The 14,074-nt window shown below is 35.7% G+C and overlaps 2 protein-coding genes across 3 annotated transcripts in view; one reads left to right on the top strand and one right to left on the bottom strand.

Annotated features, from left to right (window-relative positions):
* Window positions 1–14,074, bottom strand: part of LOC137837345 (uncharacterized aarF domain-containing protein kinase At1g71810, chloroplastic) — a 34,059-nt gene that overhangs the window by 18,616 nt on the left and 1,369 nt on the right. For both annotated transcript variants that reach the window (XM_068646323.1, XM_068646324.1), the window contains 5 exons: window positions 13,516–13,554; window positions 12,674–12,844; window positions 12,392–12,544; window positions 12,077–12,112; window positions 6,032–6,075 (listed from right to left, as the gene is read on the bottom strand). In XM_068646323.1, coding sequence (XP_068502424.1) covers window positions 6,032–6,075; window positions 12,077–12,112; window positions 12,392–12,544; window positions 12,674–12,844; window positions 13,516–13,554 — 443 coding nt within the window. The remainder of the gene's footprint in view (window positions 1–6,031; window positions 6,076–12,076; window positions 12,113–12,391; window positions 12,545–12,673; window positions 12,845–13,515; window positions 13,555–14,074) is intronic.
* Window positions 123–1,214, top strand: LOC137837346 (uncharacterized). The gene is made up of 2 exons (XM_068646325.1): window positions 123–806; window positions 1,043–1,214. Exons 1-2 carry the CDS (start codon window positions 170–172, stop codon window positions 1,078–1,080), a joined length of 675 nt encoding a protein of 224 aa, XP_068502426.1. The 5' UTR covers window positions 123–169; the 3' UTR covers window positions 1,081–1,214.

Raw genomic sequence — 14,074 nt, 5'->3', positions numbered from 1 at the left:
TATCAAATCGACCATTCACTCATCTTTAAAACAAATTTTTCGTACCTATGAAACATGTTCAGAAGTTTGGGAACAAGCAAAATTATTATACACCAATGATACTCAACGTCTTTATAGTGTGTGTCAAAATCTTCTCACAATTGTTGCTCCCAAACGTCTTGATGGTACAATGGCAGAATATCTAGGTAAACTTCATGCTCTTCTTCATGATTTTAATGAGTTATTACCTCCTGCCTCTACTCCTTCTCAAGAACTAGAACAAAGATCCAAGTTCTTCATGTTATTGGGTTTACATGGTCTTCCTGATGATTATTCTCACGTTCGTGATCAAATTTTGGGATCTCCTATTGTGCCCAATTTTACTTCCACTTGTTCTACCCTTTTGCGCGTGCCAGGTAAACACACCGCTGATATAACGTCTCATGTTGATGACTCTTCTGCTTTAGTATCTCAGCATAATGATCGTACTCGCCTTCACAAGCCGGGCAAAGGGCGTCACAAGTGTGACCATTGTGGCAAACTTGGCCACAAAATTGACAGATGTTATGCCTTACATGGTCGTCCTCCTAGATCTGTTGCGGTTGCTCAAATTGCCCCTGTGCAACCTTCTACCATGGACCATACTTCAATTGATACCCCAAGCCAGCCTGCTATTTTCAATGAATTTCTTAAATGGTATGAGGATCGTCAGAACCCTAGTTCCACGGCTTCTGTTGCACATTCAGGTACATCTTTTGTTGGCCTCACTCACTCCACTTCCCATGGCCCTTGGGTTCTAGATTCAGGTGCCACTGATCACATTACTGGTAATAAATCTTTTTTCTCTTCCCTATCTACTACGGGTTATTTACCTTCAGTTACCATGGCCAATGGATATAGGGTACCATCACATGGTGTTGGTACTATTAATCTTTTTTCATCTTTATCTATTGATAATGTTCTTTATGTCCCTGGGTCTCCATTTAACTTATTATCCATTAGTCGTCTCACTCGTTCCCTTGACTGTGTTATTTCTTTTACCAAAGATTCTGTTACTTTACAGGACCGGAGTTCGGGACGGATGATTGGCACCGGATGTGAGTCTCATGGACTTTATCAACTACAGATCTCTGCACATGTTGGCGCAATTATGGATTCTCCATCTCTCATTCATGCTCGGTTGGGTCATCCTAGTCTTGCCAAGATGCAACAGCTTGTTCCAAGTTTGTCTAATGTGTCTACTTTATCGTGTGAGTCGTGTCAGTTAGGGAAACACATTCGTAGTTCTTTTCCTCGTAGTGTCTCACAACGTGCTTCATCTCCTTTTGCCTTAGTTCACTCTGACATTTGGGGACCAAGTCGTATTAAGTCTAATTTAGGATTTCAGTATTTTGTTACTTTTATTGATGATTATTCAAGATGTACTTGGGTATTTTTAATGAAAAACCGTTCTGAGTTGTTTTCTATATTTCAAATATTTTACAATGAAATTAAAAATCAATTTGGAATTTCCATCCGAATTTTGCGCAGTGATAATGGACGTGAGTATCTTTCTCATTCTTTTAAAAATTTTATGGCTTCTCATGGTATTCTTCATCAAACTTCATGTGCTTATACACCTCAACAAAATGGGGTAGCTGAGCGCAAGAATAGACATCTTGTTGAAACAACTCGTACTATTTTAATCCATGGTGATGTTCCTCAGCGTTTTTGGGGTGATGCTGTTCTTAGTGCATGTTATCTCATTAATCGCATGCCATCTTCAGTTTTAGATAACAAAATTCCTCATTCTATTTTATTTCCACATGACCCTCTCCACTCTTTACCTCCCAAAGTTTTTGGGTCCACATGTTTTGTTCATAATTTTAGTCCTGGTCTTGATAAATTATCTCCTAAGTCACACAAATGTGTCTTTTTAGGATTCACTAGATCACAAAAAGGATATAAATGTTTCTCACCGTCTTTAAACCGTTATTTTATTTCAGCAGACGTCACCTTCAGTGAATCTTCCCTTTACTTTAAGTCTTGTCCTTCTCCTTCAATTTCTTCATCTAATCAAGTTAATATTCCTCTTGTTGTGCCTAGTGCACCTAACAATTCACCACCGCCGCCAACTCTTCAGGTGTATAGTCGTCGTCAACCGTCTCATCGTCCATCAGCAGACTCTATTCTGGTGCCAACACCTCATCCCCCTCCGGCTCCTATAGTTGAACCTCCGACTGTTGAACCTGCTCTTCCTATTGCTATCCGTAAAGGTATACGTTCTACTCGTAATCCCTCTCCACATTATACTGCTTTGAGTTACCATAGACTATCTCAACCCTTTTATACCTGCCTTTCGTCTATTTCTTCTGTATCCATTCCAAAATCTGTAGGTGATGCCTTAGCCCATCCTGGTTGGCGTCAGGCCATGCTTGATGAAATGAATGCGCTTCAGAATAATGGAACTTGGGAACTTGTTCCTTTACCATCTAGGAAATCTGTTGTTGGTTGCAGGTGGATTTTTGCTATCAAAGTTGGTCCTGATGGTACTATTGATCGTCTCAAAGCTCGTCTTGTGGCTAAGGGTTATACCCAAATTTTTGGTTTAGACTATGGTGATACTTTTTCTCCAGTAGCAAAGATGGCCTCTGTTCGCTTATTCATAGCTATGGCTGCTCTTCAACAATGGCCTCTTTATCAACTGGATGTTAAAAATGCTTTTCTTAATGGGGATTTGCAGGAAGAAATTTATATGGAGCAACCTCCCGGTTTTGTTGCTCAGGGGGAGTCTTCTGGATTGGTATGTCGTCTTCGCAAATCCTTATATGGCCTCAAGCAGTCTCCTAGGGCTTGGTTTGGAAAATTTAGCAATGTTGTTCAACAATTTGGTATGACTCGCAGTGAAGGCGATCATTCAGTTTTTTATCGTCACTCGAGTGCTGGGTGTATCTATCTTGTAGTATATGTTGATGACATTGTTCTTACAGGCAGTGATCACCATGGCATCTCACAAGTAAAACAACACCTTTGTCAACACTTTCAGACCAAAGATCTTGGCAAACTCAGATATTTCTTGGGGATTGAGGTAGCACAATCCAATACTGGTATTGTTATCTCTCAAAGAAATACGCATTAGATATTTTGGAGGAAATTGGGTTGATGAATTCGAAATCTGTTGATACTCCCATGGATCCCAACGTCAAGCTTCTACCCAATCAGGGGGAGCCTCTTTCAGATCCTGAGAAGTACAGGAGATTAGTTGGAAGATTGAACTATCTCACTGTTACTCGTCCTGATATTTCCTTTGCAGTCAGTGTGGTGAGTCAATTTCTTAATTCTCCATGTGAAGATCATTGGAATACAGTCATTCGTATAGTGAAGTACATTAAAGGCTCTCCTGGAAAAGGTTTGTTATATGGTCATAATAACCATACTAAAGTCGTTTGTTATTCAGATGCTGATTGGGCAGGATCTCCATCTGATAGAAGGTCAACTTCTGGTTATTGTGTCTCCATTGGTGATAACTTGATCTCTTGGAAGAGCAAGAAACAAAGTGTTGTGGCAAGATCTAGTGCAGAAGCAGAATATAGAGCTATGGCCTCGGCTACTTGTGAGCTTATTTGGCTTAAACAGTTACTTAAAGAATTGCAATTTGGAGAGGTTAGTCAAATGACACTGATATGTGATAATCAGGCTGCTCTTCATATTAGCTCAAATCCAGTTTTTCATGAAAGGACAAAACATATTGAGATTGATTGTCATTTCATTCGAGAAAAGATTATATCAGGAGATATCAAGACTGAGTTTGTTAATTCAAATAATCAATTAGCAGATATTTTTACTAAACCCTTACGAGGACCTAGGATTGATTACATTTGTAACAAGCTGGGTACATATGATCTATATGCACCAGCTTGAGGGGGAGTGTTAGATATTATTAGATATAATTAGATATTATTTGATATTATGAGATATTATAGATATTGTTAGATATCTCATATTTATGTAATGGGCTTAGCCCATATGTTTCTTTTTCCTATATAAACATAACCCTATGTGTTCAATATACACAAGGGATTTACCCTATTCTTTCTTTTCCTTTAATAAGAACCATTGGCTAAAGTTATGAATGAGGATATTTTGGTAAAGAAAGTTATGAGAACAAAGAGGTATTACCGAAACATCTAAGTCAACTATCTGTTGGCTTTGACTCTTCATGAATTGTGAGATGCAAGCTGGGATATGTAGATGATTGTGCCAAGTTATTAGATTTCAACCTCATATATCCTTGGTATTCTTTAGAGAATTTAGGCTCAGCAACTACAACTTTAGATATACTCATCTGGTCAGGAAAGTCATGCAAAGTGAAGTAGTTAACGTGACCCATTCTCTTAAAGTACGTGCATTGAGGATGTCTCCAACCTCCACGTCCTCCTCTAGCATTGTGTCCTCTTTTTCTACATGTGGAAACCATGACAGAAGATTCCATAGGTTCTTGAACATTCCTACTTTTAAGTGTTGGAACCCGAAGGAACCGCATGGTCAAGCTTTCCATGGAGGGACTATCAAAAGTTGATCTCTAACATGTTCAAAGTCTGGATTTACAGAATAGAGGACTATCACCATGTAGAATTTGTTCAGTTTTTTCTTGATTAGGTCTAATGACTCAACTTCCAAGAACATCTTTAATTCTTCAAAAGCAGATTGAGCTTCACTCATGAAAGACATCACGTCATGATCTATTTGTTTAAGAGAGGCAAGCCTATTGACAGAGTCATAGAGGCGTTGAATATGATTTGCAAAAATATTTTAAGCCTTTTCCAAAAAAGAGTTGCAAGTTTTAAATGATCTAAGAGTACCCAATAATTTGGGTTCCACAAATTGTCATAATAAGGCACAAAGTTGAAAATCAGTTTGATTTCACTTTTGAACTTGATCAAATGGCATGTTAGTCTCATCTTGTTCAAGGTGATCGTGGAAACCTTGGCCAAGGAACCATAGTTCAACTGAGGCAGACCAAGAGAGACAATTTTTTCAATTTAGTTTTTCAGAGGTAATGGTCGGGGTAGGGGTTCCAGAGGAGACACTAGGTCCAGAACACACAGTTGCGGAGTTTGAGGAGACCAACCGAGAGAAAGAAATAACCAATAATAACTACAAATTGAAAACCCTAGGTTTAACTTTCAACCATGCCGGAAAAGAAGAATCAATGGTCAGAACGACAACGAGGAAGTCCAACGAGTGCAGGGAAGGAGGCGCAACGTTGCTCCAGTGAGAGGAAGACGATGCATGACCAACATGCATAGAGCAGTGGCAAATGGAAAGTGTGTGCGTGGCGGCACATGCAACATAATCTATTTCCGGGACCAACAAGGTTGGTCGTCACCCAAAGAGACACTCTAGATTTGATAGTCACCTAAGAAATTTGTGACAGCAATCGACGGACGAGGGATGACGATAGAAACTATGTCGGAGAACATAGAGACCAGTAGACCAGGATCAACCCGCTCTGGTACCAAATTGAGATAAATAAAAGAGAGAATATATTTTAAAAGGGCTTAATCACACCTTTCTTACCATCTCATATTTATAATGATAGAATTCTAATACAACGAGTAGAGGGATGAGCAAAGATCAAAAGCCTGAACTAGATTCCTAGATACAGAGATAGGTACAACATCAAGCAATTTTCCAATACAACTACTTTCTACCTACATTTCATACATATTCTAACATGTTTCAACTTTTGACACCAAATTTGTGTTGAATATGCTTTACGTTTATAATTATAATGAGAACCAAACCTTAAACACATGTTTTCATACCATACATCAACATAGAATTCATGAAATAGGATTAGAGTGAAGAGAAGATTATCAGGCCATTTATTAAGAGATAGAATAGAAGAGAGCCAACTTTTGTAGTTGTTAGTCTAACGCATTGTTGAGTTAGCAAAGTAATTGTAACATAATAGAATTACACTCAAAAGTAAAGTCAGCTATTATCTCAAATAATACAAATTTAGGCAATAAGTAATCTTGTTTCAAAAATCTCATTAACATGCACTTACCTGAACCTAATACCATTGCTTGCTTCGTTATTGTAGTCCATCTCCTGCATTCAAGGTGATTTACCTGTATTCAATTTGAATTTCTAAGAGTTTTAATTTTGAAACATTATGTATGAAAATTATAGGTTGATATCATCTTTCCTTACAACACATTGATCAATATTAGAAATATCTAAAAATATTATCTTATAATATTTTAAAGTAATTAGATGAACTCTTAGGATTTATTTTTTCAGTCATAAGCTAGCAATAAACATAAAAAAAACATGGGCAAATTTCCAAATGTGGATTCATGGTGATGTCCATAACTAAGATGTTTTGTGGTTATGCCTAACATGAGTTTTATAAAACAAAATCCAACTTTGGATTCATCATAGAAGACTTCAATGCCTGTCATTCAACCTTGTCAAATTCTTGTTCCTTGTCTATTGAGTCTTTCAAATGTGATATTTGTCAATTACCAAAGCATCATTGTGCATCCTATCCCATCTATGGTAAAAAGAGTAATTTTTCATTTGTCTTTATTCACTTTGATGTATAGAAACTTATTTTAGAATTTATTTCTGGACCAAATTGGTTTGTTATTTTATTAGCGATTGTGCCTATGTCACGTGGACATACATTATGAAAAGTAAATTTGAGATCTTTCAAATCTTTGTTAATATTTTCATCTTGTTCAAAATCAATTTGGAAAAAGCATCAAAAGGATTAGGTCTAATGATAGTACTAAATATGTGAATCATGAATTCTACAATTTTTTTTCTTATAATGATATTATTCATGAATTCTACAATTTTTTTCTTATAATGATATTATTCATGAATTAATTTGTGTAAGCCCTCGACAGCAGAACAAGGTTGCAAAAAGGAAGAATCATTATCGTCTAGAAGTAGCCAGAGCCTTCTTTTCCCAAATGTCTATTTGCAAAACCTATTGGGGAGAAGTTATGTTATCTGTCACATACCGCATCAACAAGTTACTCACTTGTGTCTTAAATGACATTAGTCCTATTGAGTCTCGACAATCTTTGCTCCCTCTTCTCCCCTAGTTTCAAAATCTATCTTGTTGAGTATTTGGATGTGTTGTTTTTGTTCACTCTCATAATCCTAATTGCAACAAACTATATCCTAGAGTTCCTAAATGTATACTTAATGGTTATCCTTCTAATAGAAAGTGGTACAAATGTTATCATCCTCATAGTCATTGTGTCTTTATCACCATGGATGTTACCTTTCATGAAACAAAATCTTTTTTTGTCAATCACCCACTTCAAGGGGAGAAAGCACATGCAATAGAAGAGTTTTCCTTCATGTCATTACCATATTTGTCTTTGCAGGTTGTTCAAGATCTAAATGATGAAGTCACCCCAATGGGATTGAACCAACCCATGGTGAGGAAACAACCCACTTTGACTCTGGAGCCAGAAGAGTTGTTTGACTCGAAAGTGAGGATAACTGAAGATAATAGTGAGGACGTTAGTGTTATTGAGAATTTAATTGTTGCATTGAGAAAGTGAAAAACATCGTATTTCTCAACATGTCTGCATTACAATCTCTCTAATAAACATAAAAACTGTATTGTTGTCATTGAAGGATGGGGTGCAGATGGATATTTACAAAGAAATATAAGACACTAGACAAAATATAAAGCCAAATTGCTTACAAAGGGATCCACTCAAATTATGGAATTGACTGTAGAGAAACATTTGCTCCAGTAGCAAAGATGAATATAGTTCGAGTTGTTCTTGATATGGTAACTCATTTTGGTCAAGACTTACACCAATTGGATATGAAGAATGTCTTTCTTCATGGCAATTTAGAAAAAGAAATGTACATGGAGATTCTTTTAAGGTTTGAAATACATAGTGGAAGGAATATGGTATGCTTCTTAAAGAAGGCCTTAAATGGTCTTGAACAGTCTCCAAGAGCATAGTTTGAATACAAAAGCAATTATTTCCTTAGGATACAAGCAAAGCCAAGGTGATCTTACTTTATTTATAAAATACTCTATTACAGGTTAACTCATTATTTTATTGATCTATGTGAATAATATGATTATTGCAAGAGATGATCAAACAAAGAAATTGACTTTGAAGAAAAAAAAGCAACCCAGTTTGAAATGAAAGATCTAAGTATTTCCTTACAATAGAAATTGATTACTTGGGATGAAGAACCTCATGAATTCCTATTTGAACAAAATCATAAAATTGGAGGTGAAGGGAGTCTCTAGTAGAAAAGATTCATTATCAGATATTGGTAGGAAATTTCATTTATCTATCACACACACAATACCATACATTTCTTATGTAGTTAGTGTGGTAAGACAATTTATGCATGATCCAAGAAAAAGACATATCCAAGTAGTTGACAAAATTCTTAAGTACTTGAAGTCAAGTCCATTCAGGAGAGAAGACATTGTGACCATAAAGATCTATAGTGAAGCAAACTATAAAGTTTTGTTACTGACAAAAAATCTAACTCCTCTAGATACTATATGTTTCTTGGGGAAAGCCTGATAACCTGGAGAAGCAAAAAGCATGAGTATTTCATTCTAGGGTAGAAGTCGAATTTCAAGCCCTTGATCAAGGTGTGTAAAGAACTTTAAATGTAAATCATACTAAATGACCTTAAAATAAAGGTTAACATCTTTATGCAATTATACTATGATAACAAGTCAACCATGAGTGTTGTCCATAATCCAATACAACATGATAATATCAAACATATTAAAATTGACCAGAAAAAAATGACAAAGGTCTTGTGGTTACAACTCATGTCCGTATAGAACTATAGATAGCAAATGAACATTTTTACAAAGGAACTTCCCCAAGGTAGATTCCAAGATTTTATAGGCAAGTTGAGAATGATTGATATTCATTTACCAACTTAAGGGAGACTATTGTATATAGAAAATGATTTAGGATAACAATATCTTCATAATGATTTGTATAATATATCTTTAGAATCTTCCTATTCACTTCAGCATATTTTCATTTTGTTATTTTAAAGAGTTTAATAGTTACAACTAGTGTTGATAATGTAATTGGTATGATTATATCAATATATAATTATTCATTTCCTTACATAGTTAAGTGAATACTAGATATTAGTTATAGGCATATCATTTTTGTATCAATAAGTTTGTAAAATGAATAGTGAAAACAATTTTATATTGTTGCATAATCAGGAGAATTATGTTGTAATTAAGTGCAGATTCCATCTGTTAGTGATTTGGTTTTATTTGATTTGTACAGCTTTAAACAACCATTATAATTGTCTTTCATTACCTATTATTTATTTCCGTAATTAGGTTGTAAAACAGTCTATAAATAGAGACTGTAATCACATTTGTAATACACATTAGAAATACATTCCATCTATTTCTTTCTATTCCTTTCAACTTGGTATCAGAGTCATTTCGAGCCTATCCTAGCAAGTGTTTGTGTTGGGCCTATCGTGCCACCCGCTATCGGGCCGCTATCGGACCAACCATAATATATAGTCCCACGCACGAGTTGACAGTCTCGGCGTGAGGGGGGTGTGTTGGAGATCTCACATCGACTAGAGATTAGAGCCCTTTCATTGTATATAAGTGGGTGCAAACCTCAACCTCATGAGCCGGTTTTATGGGGTTAAGTTAGGCTTAAAGTCCAGTTTTTCCTTTGTTGCAGGATTTCGTTCTTAGGGGGAATGACAAAGACCCTATGCCAATATCATTACCAGAGAAGAATAATGATGACAGATACTTTGGGAAACAATACCAACGAAGGCAACAAGAACCCGTCCTGATCGAACAACAACTTCAATTGTCCTGGAGGTAAGAACTCATACTTATGAGACTTTTAAGGACACCTTAAATGAAACTAACCTAGATGATTTACCTATTGCCTTGAGAAAAGAAAAAAGATCTTGTGCCAAATATCCTATATCTCAATTTGTGTCTACAGAAAAACTTTCTATGCAGCTCCAGAGTTTTCTTTTAGCTATTAATTCTATTAGAATCCCTACATCAGTACAAGAAGCCTTAAAGGATGAGAACTGGGTTCGAGCCATGAATGAAGAAATGAAGGCATTAGAAAAGAATGAGACTTGGGAGATTGTAGAGAGACCAAAGGATAAGAAGGCAGTGGGTTGTCAGGTGGATATACACAATGAAGTATCACTAATGGCACGTTGGATCGATATAAAGCAAGGTTGGTTGCAAAAGGGTACACTCAAACCTATGGGATCGATTATGAGGAAACTTTTGCTCCAGTAGCGAAAATGAATACAGTCAGAATTATTCTCTCCTTGGCAGCGCACTTTGATTGGGAGATGCATCAGTTTGATGTTAAGAATGTCTTCTTGCATGGAAGCTTGGAGGAAGAAGTATACATGGAGATTCCACCTGGCTATGGTAATGTTAATGAAGAAAATAAGGTGTGCAGACTTAAAAAGGCCCTGTATGGTCTTAAACAATCACCTCGTGCTTGGTTTGGAAGGTTTACTCAAGCTATGGTATCTTTGGGGTACCGACAAAGCCAAGGTGACCATACTCTGTTTATAAAACATTCTCAGAATGGTAAACTCACTCTACTTTTGGTGTATGTAGATGATATGATTATTACAGGTGATGATGAGATTGAAAAACAAAATTTGAAGGAGAGACTAGCTGCTCAATTTGAGATGAAGGATCTAGGGAAGCTGAAGTACTTTCTTGGGATAAAGGTTGCTTACTCGAGACAGGACATCTTTATTTCTCAAAGGAAATACATCCTTGATCTTCTCAAAGAGACTGGTAAGTTGGGGTTGTAAGACCACTGAATAGAGCAAAATCATAGGATTGGGAATGATGAGGAAAACCCAAAAGTGGAGAAGACACAATATCAAAGACTTGTGGGAAAACTCATTTATCTATCACACACTAGGCCAGACATAGCCTATGCAGTTAGTGTGGTTAGCCAATTTATGCATGACCCAAGGGAAAGACACTTACAGGCAGTAGATAGAATTCTTCAGTACTTAAAAGCCTCTCTAGGAAAAGGATTGTTATTCAAAAAGGGGGAAAACTTATCCATGAAAGTATATACTGATGCTGACTATGCAGGATCAATTGTTGATAGGAGATCCACCACAAGCTACTGCATGTTCTTGGGTGGAAATCTGGTGACATGGAAGAGCAAGAAGCAAAATGTAGTTGCAAGATCAAGTGCAGAGGCAGAATTTAGAGCCATGGCTCAAGGGGTGTGTGAACTATTATGGATGAAGATCATACTTGATGACCTTAAAATAAAATATGAAGCTCTTATGGGCTTGGCGTGTGATAATAAGTCCGCTATCAGTATTGCACACAATCCGGTTCAACATGATCGAACGAAGCACGTATAGATAGACCGACACTTTATTAAGGAGAAGTTGGATAATGGTCTTATAGCCACTGAGTACATCCCGTCAAGACTACAATTGCCAAATATGTTTACTAAAGGACTTCCCACAAAACAATTCGAAGATCTTACTTGCACGCTGGGAATGATAAATATACATTCACCAACTTGAGGGGGAGTGTTGCATAATCAGGAGGATTATGCTGTAATTAAGTGCAGATTCCATTTTATATTTATTAGGACAGATCTGTTAGTGATTTAATTTTATTTGATTTGTACAGCTTTAAACAACCATTATAATTGTCTTTCATTACCTATTATTTCTTTCCTTAATTATGTTATAAAACAGTCTATAAATAGAGACTGTAATCACATTTGTAATACACATCAGAAATACATTCCATCTATTTCTTTCTATTCCTTTCAACTTATATTATTGTGTAATATAGTGATAGAGACCTAAGAAGAACATGATAGAGGCCCGGTAAGACTAAAGAAGAAAGGACTTCCTAGATTAAGGAAGCCTGATTAGCAACAAAACATACTTCTTTGATCCAGAAAGTCCTTTCCTCTTTAGACTTTCTCGTCCTCATTCATGTTCTTCTTAGTTCTCTATCAAATGTAATCACACATACTCTATGTACAACATCATTATGGTGAAAATACAAGAAAACAATGCATACCCGGAAAAGACTTGATGCCCACTCATCAACAACGGCCTGCATATATAGGAATCCATGCTTAATAAACCAATGCAATATAGAACTTCAAAATATAACATGCACATGTAGATAGATACAAGATTGAAGGATACAATATAGGCAACATGTACTATGCCTCACTCCCCCTAAAACTGAGTTCATAGAAAAATAAATAATTACATATCAACTAGTCTTGAAGTTATGAGGCATAGGTAACAATCATAATCATTTTCGTGTTAATATAATTAAAATTCTTATGTTCCATAAATTAAACTTAGTCATATATTACAACTTCACCTGAAGATCTGTATTAAATTTGCCAGCTCTTCGAATCAATCCTGCCATAAAGCGCAGGATTAATATGTCAAGGGAAATTGCTGCTTGAACTCCTGGTCTTTGCACTTTAACAGCAACAACCTGTCCTGTTTTGGAAAGCCTAGCTTGATAAACCTATGCTTCAGAGACAGAAATTCCAAGTTTAAGGGGATAAGATCTAAAATTAAGAAATACATACATGTTCTCTCAGAATCTCTGCAAACGTTACAAAATTTTTTTGCAAAAATGCCCAAATAAATGAACCTGCCCAAGGGATGCCGCAGCTACAGGCTCAGGTGAAATCTCTGAGAAAAGTTCTACCAAAGATAAACCAAGTTCTTGTTCTATCATACTAAAAGCAACTTCAGAGGAAAATGGACTTATTCGATCTTGTAGCAATGAGAGTTCATCTAGATATGATGGTGGTATCAAATCCTACAAGAAAAATTTCTTTCAAATTGCATATCTTAATTACAGTCACTGTAAATTAAAGTGTGTGATCCTAACAGAAAATTAGCACAAAGTTACATTTCAATATAACAGATCCCAGTATTTCCTCCATCTGTACACACTACAAACTGCATTTTGAATACTAAATCTTAATTGGTAAACAAATTCAGAATACAATATTCAAATAATTGACAGAACATCACACCTGTTCAAATCACAAACCTGTAAATCAACCACATCTAACACGATCAGATCATCATATGTAATATTTCCAGGAATTTGTGTTTAGGACATTTGATTCAAGATGGAGAAGGTTTGAAGTGCATAAATTTATATATACTGCATTCTAAATGTTTAATTAACTTTCACTTAATGATGTTACATTTCATCAGTGATAAAAATTAATTGGAATCTTGACTTCTGGTTATGCTGTAGATAATTTTAATAGTTTTAAACAGCATAATGACGATGGAAATGTAAAGCTTTATCTCCAACAAGTAAATCACAGTTTTCATTGAATTCCTTCACCAATAGTCTTCTTTACGTGGCAATTGACATATAATAACAGGAAAGAGTTAGAAGAAGTATCACAGAGATGAGGAAAAACAAAAGAACATGGGCACCAGTTTTAATGTGACAGATAAAACAAAACTTACAGCACGAGATGATATAGCCTGGGCAATTTTGATATATGCCTGCAAGAAAGTAGTATAAAATAGCAATTAAGAAATAAGATATTTTGGCTTATGATCATGCTAATTTAACAAAAAACGCTACTTAACTAAATTATTATTCATCTTATGCATTAATATGGTTCTAGGATAAAAAAAGGTTCATGTTTATCAGATTTAACTAAACACGGTTCAAATGACATTATTAGAAAGACCTCCAAGTTTAAAGGAACAATATCTAGGAATTGGAACATTTTATTCATTCTGTCCCACTATTGAACAAGTTACAAGAAAATAAAATAAGATTCAGATGAAAAATATAAGATAAAAGTAGGGACAGAGAGGGGAAAAAATGATGTGGGAAATTATGGTAAGGAACAATTTGGTAACCAAAAAAACAGAGGATAAAAGTTTTAAGAGCTATTTTTCTGTTTAAAATTTAAAATTCTGAACTGCCCCTTTTCCATTTTAAGTGGAGAAATCAAACTTACCCTAAATGTTCAAAGTCAAATCAATTTGTTGTTCATACAGGGACTGAAACCCA

This window comes from Phaseolus vulgaris, chromosome 4 (genome assembly GCF_000499845.2).
Source record: "Phaseolus vulgaris cultivar G19833 chromosome 4, P. vulgaris v2.0, whole genome shotgun sequence".
NCBI classification, from domain to species: domain Eukaryota; kingdom Viridiplantae; phylum Streptophyta; class Magnoliopsida; order Fabales; family Fabaceae; genus Phaseolus; species Phaseolus vulgaris.
This window is presented reverse-complemented; position numbering and strand designations above follow the sequence as displayed.

Coding starts and splice junctions, on each gene's coding strand:
- LOC137837346 (XM_068646325.1), top strand. CDS start 170: ATGGCAGAATATCTAGGTAAACTTCATGCTCTTCTTCATGATTTTAAT. Junction 807..1,042: donor TGCCACTGATCACATTACTG/GTAATAAATCTT, acceptor GTTACTTTACAG/GACCGGAGTTCGGGACGGAT.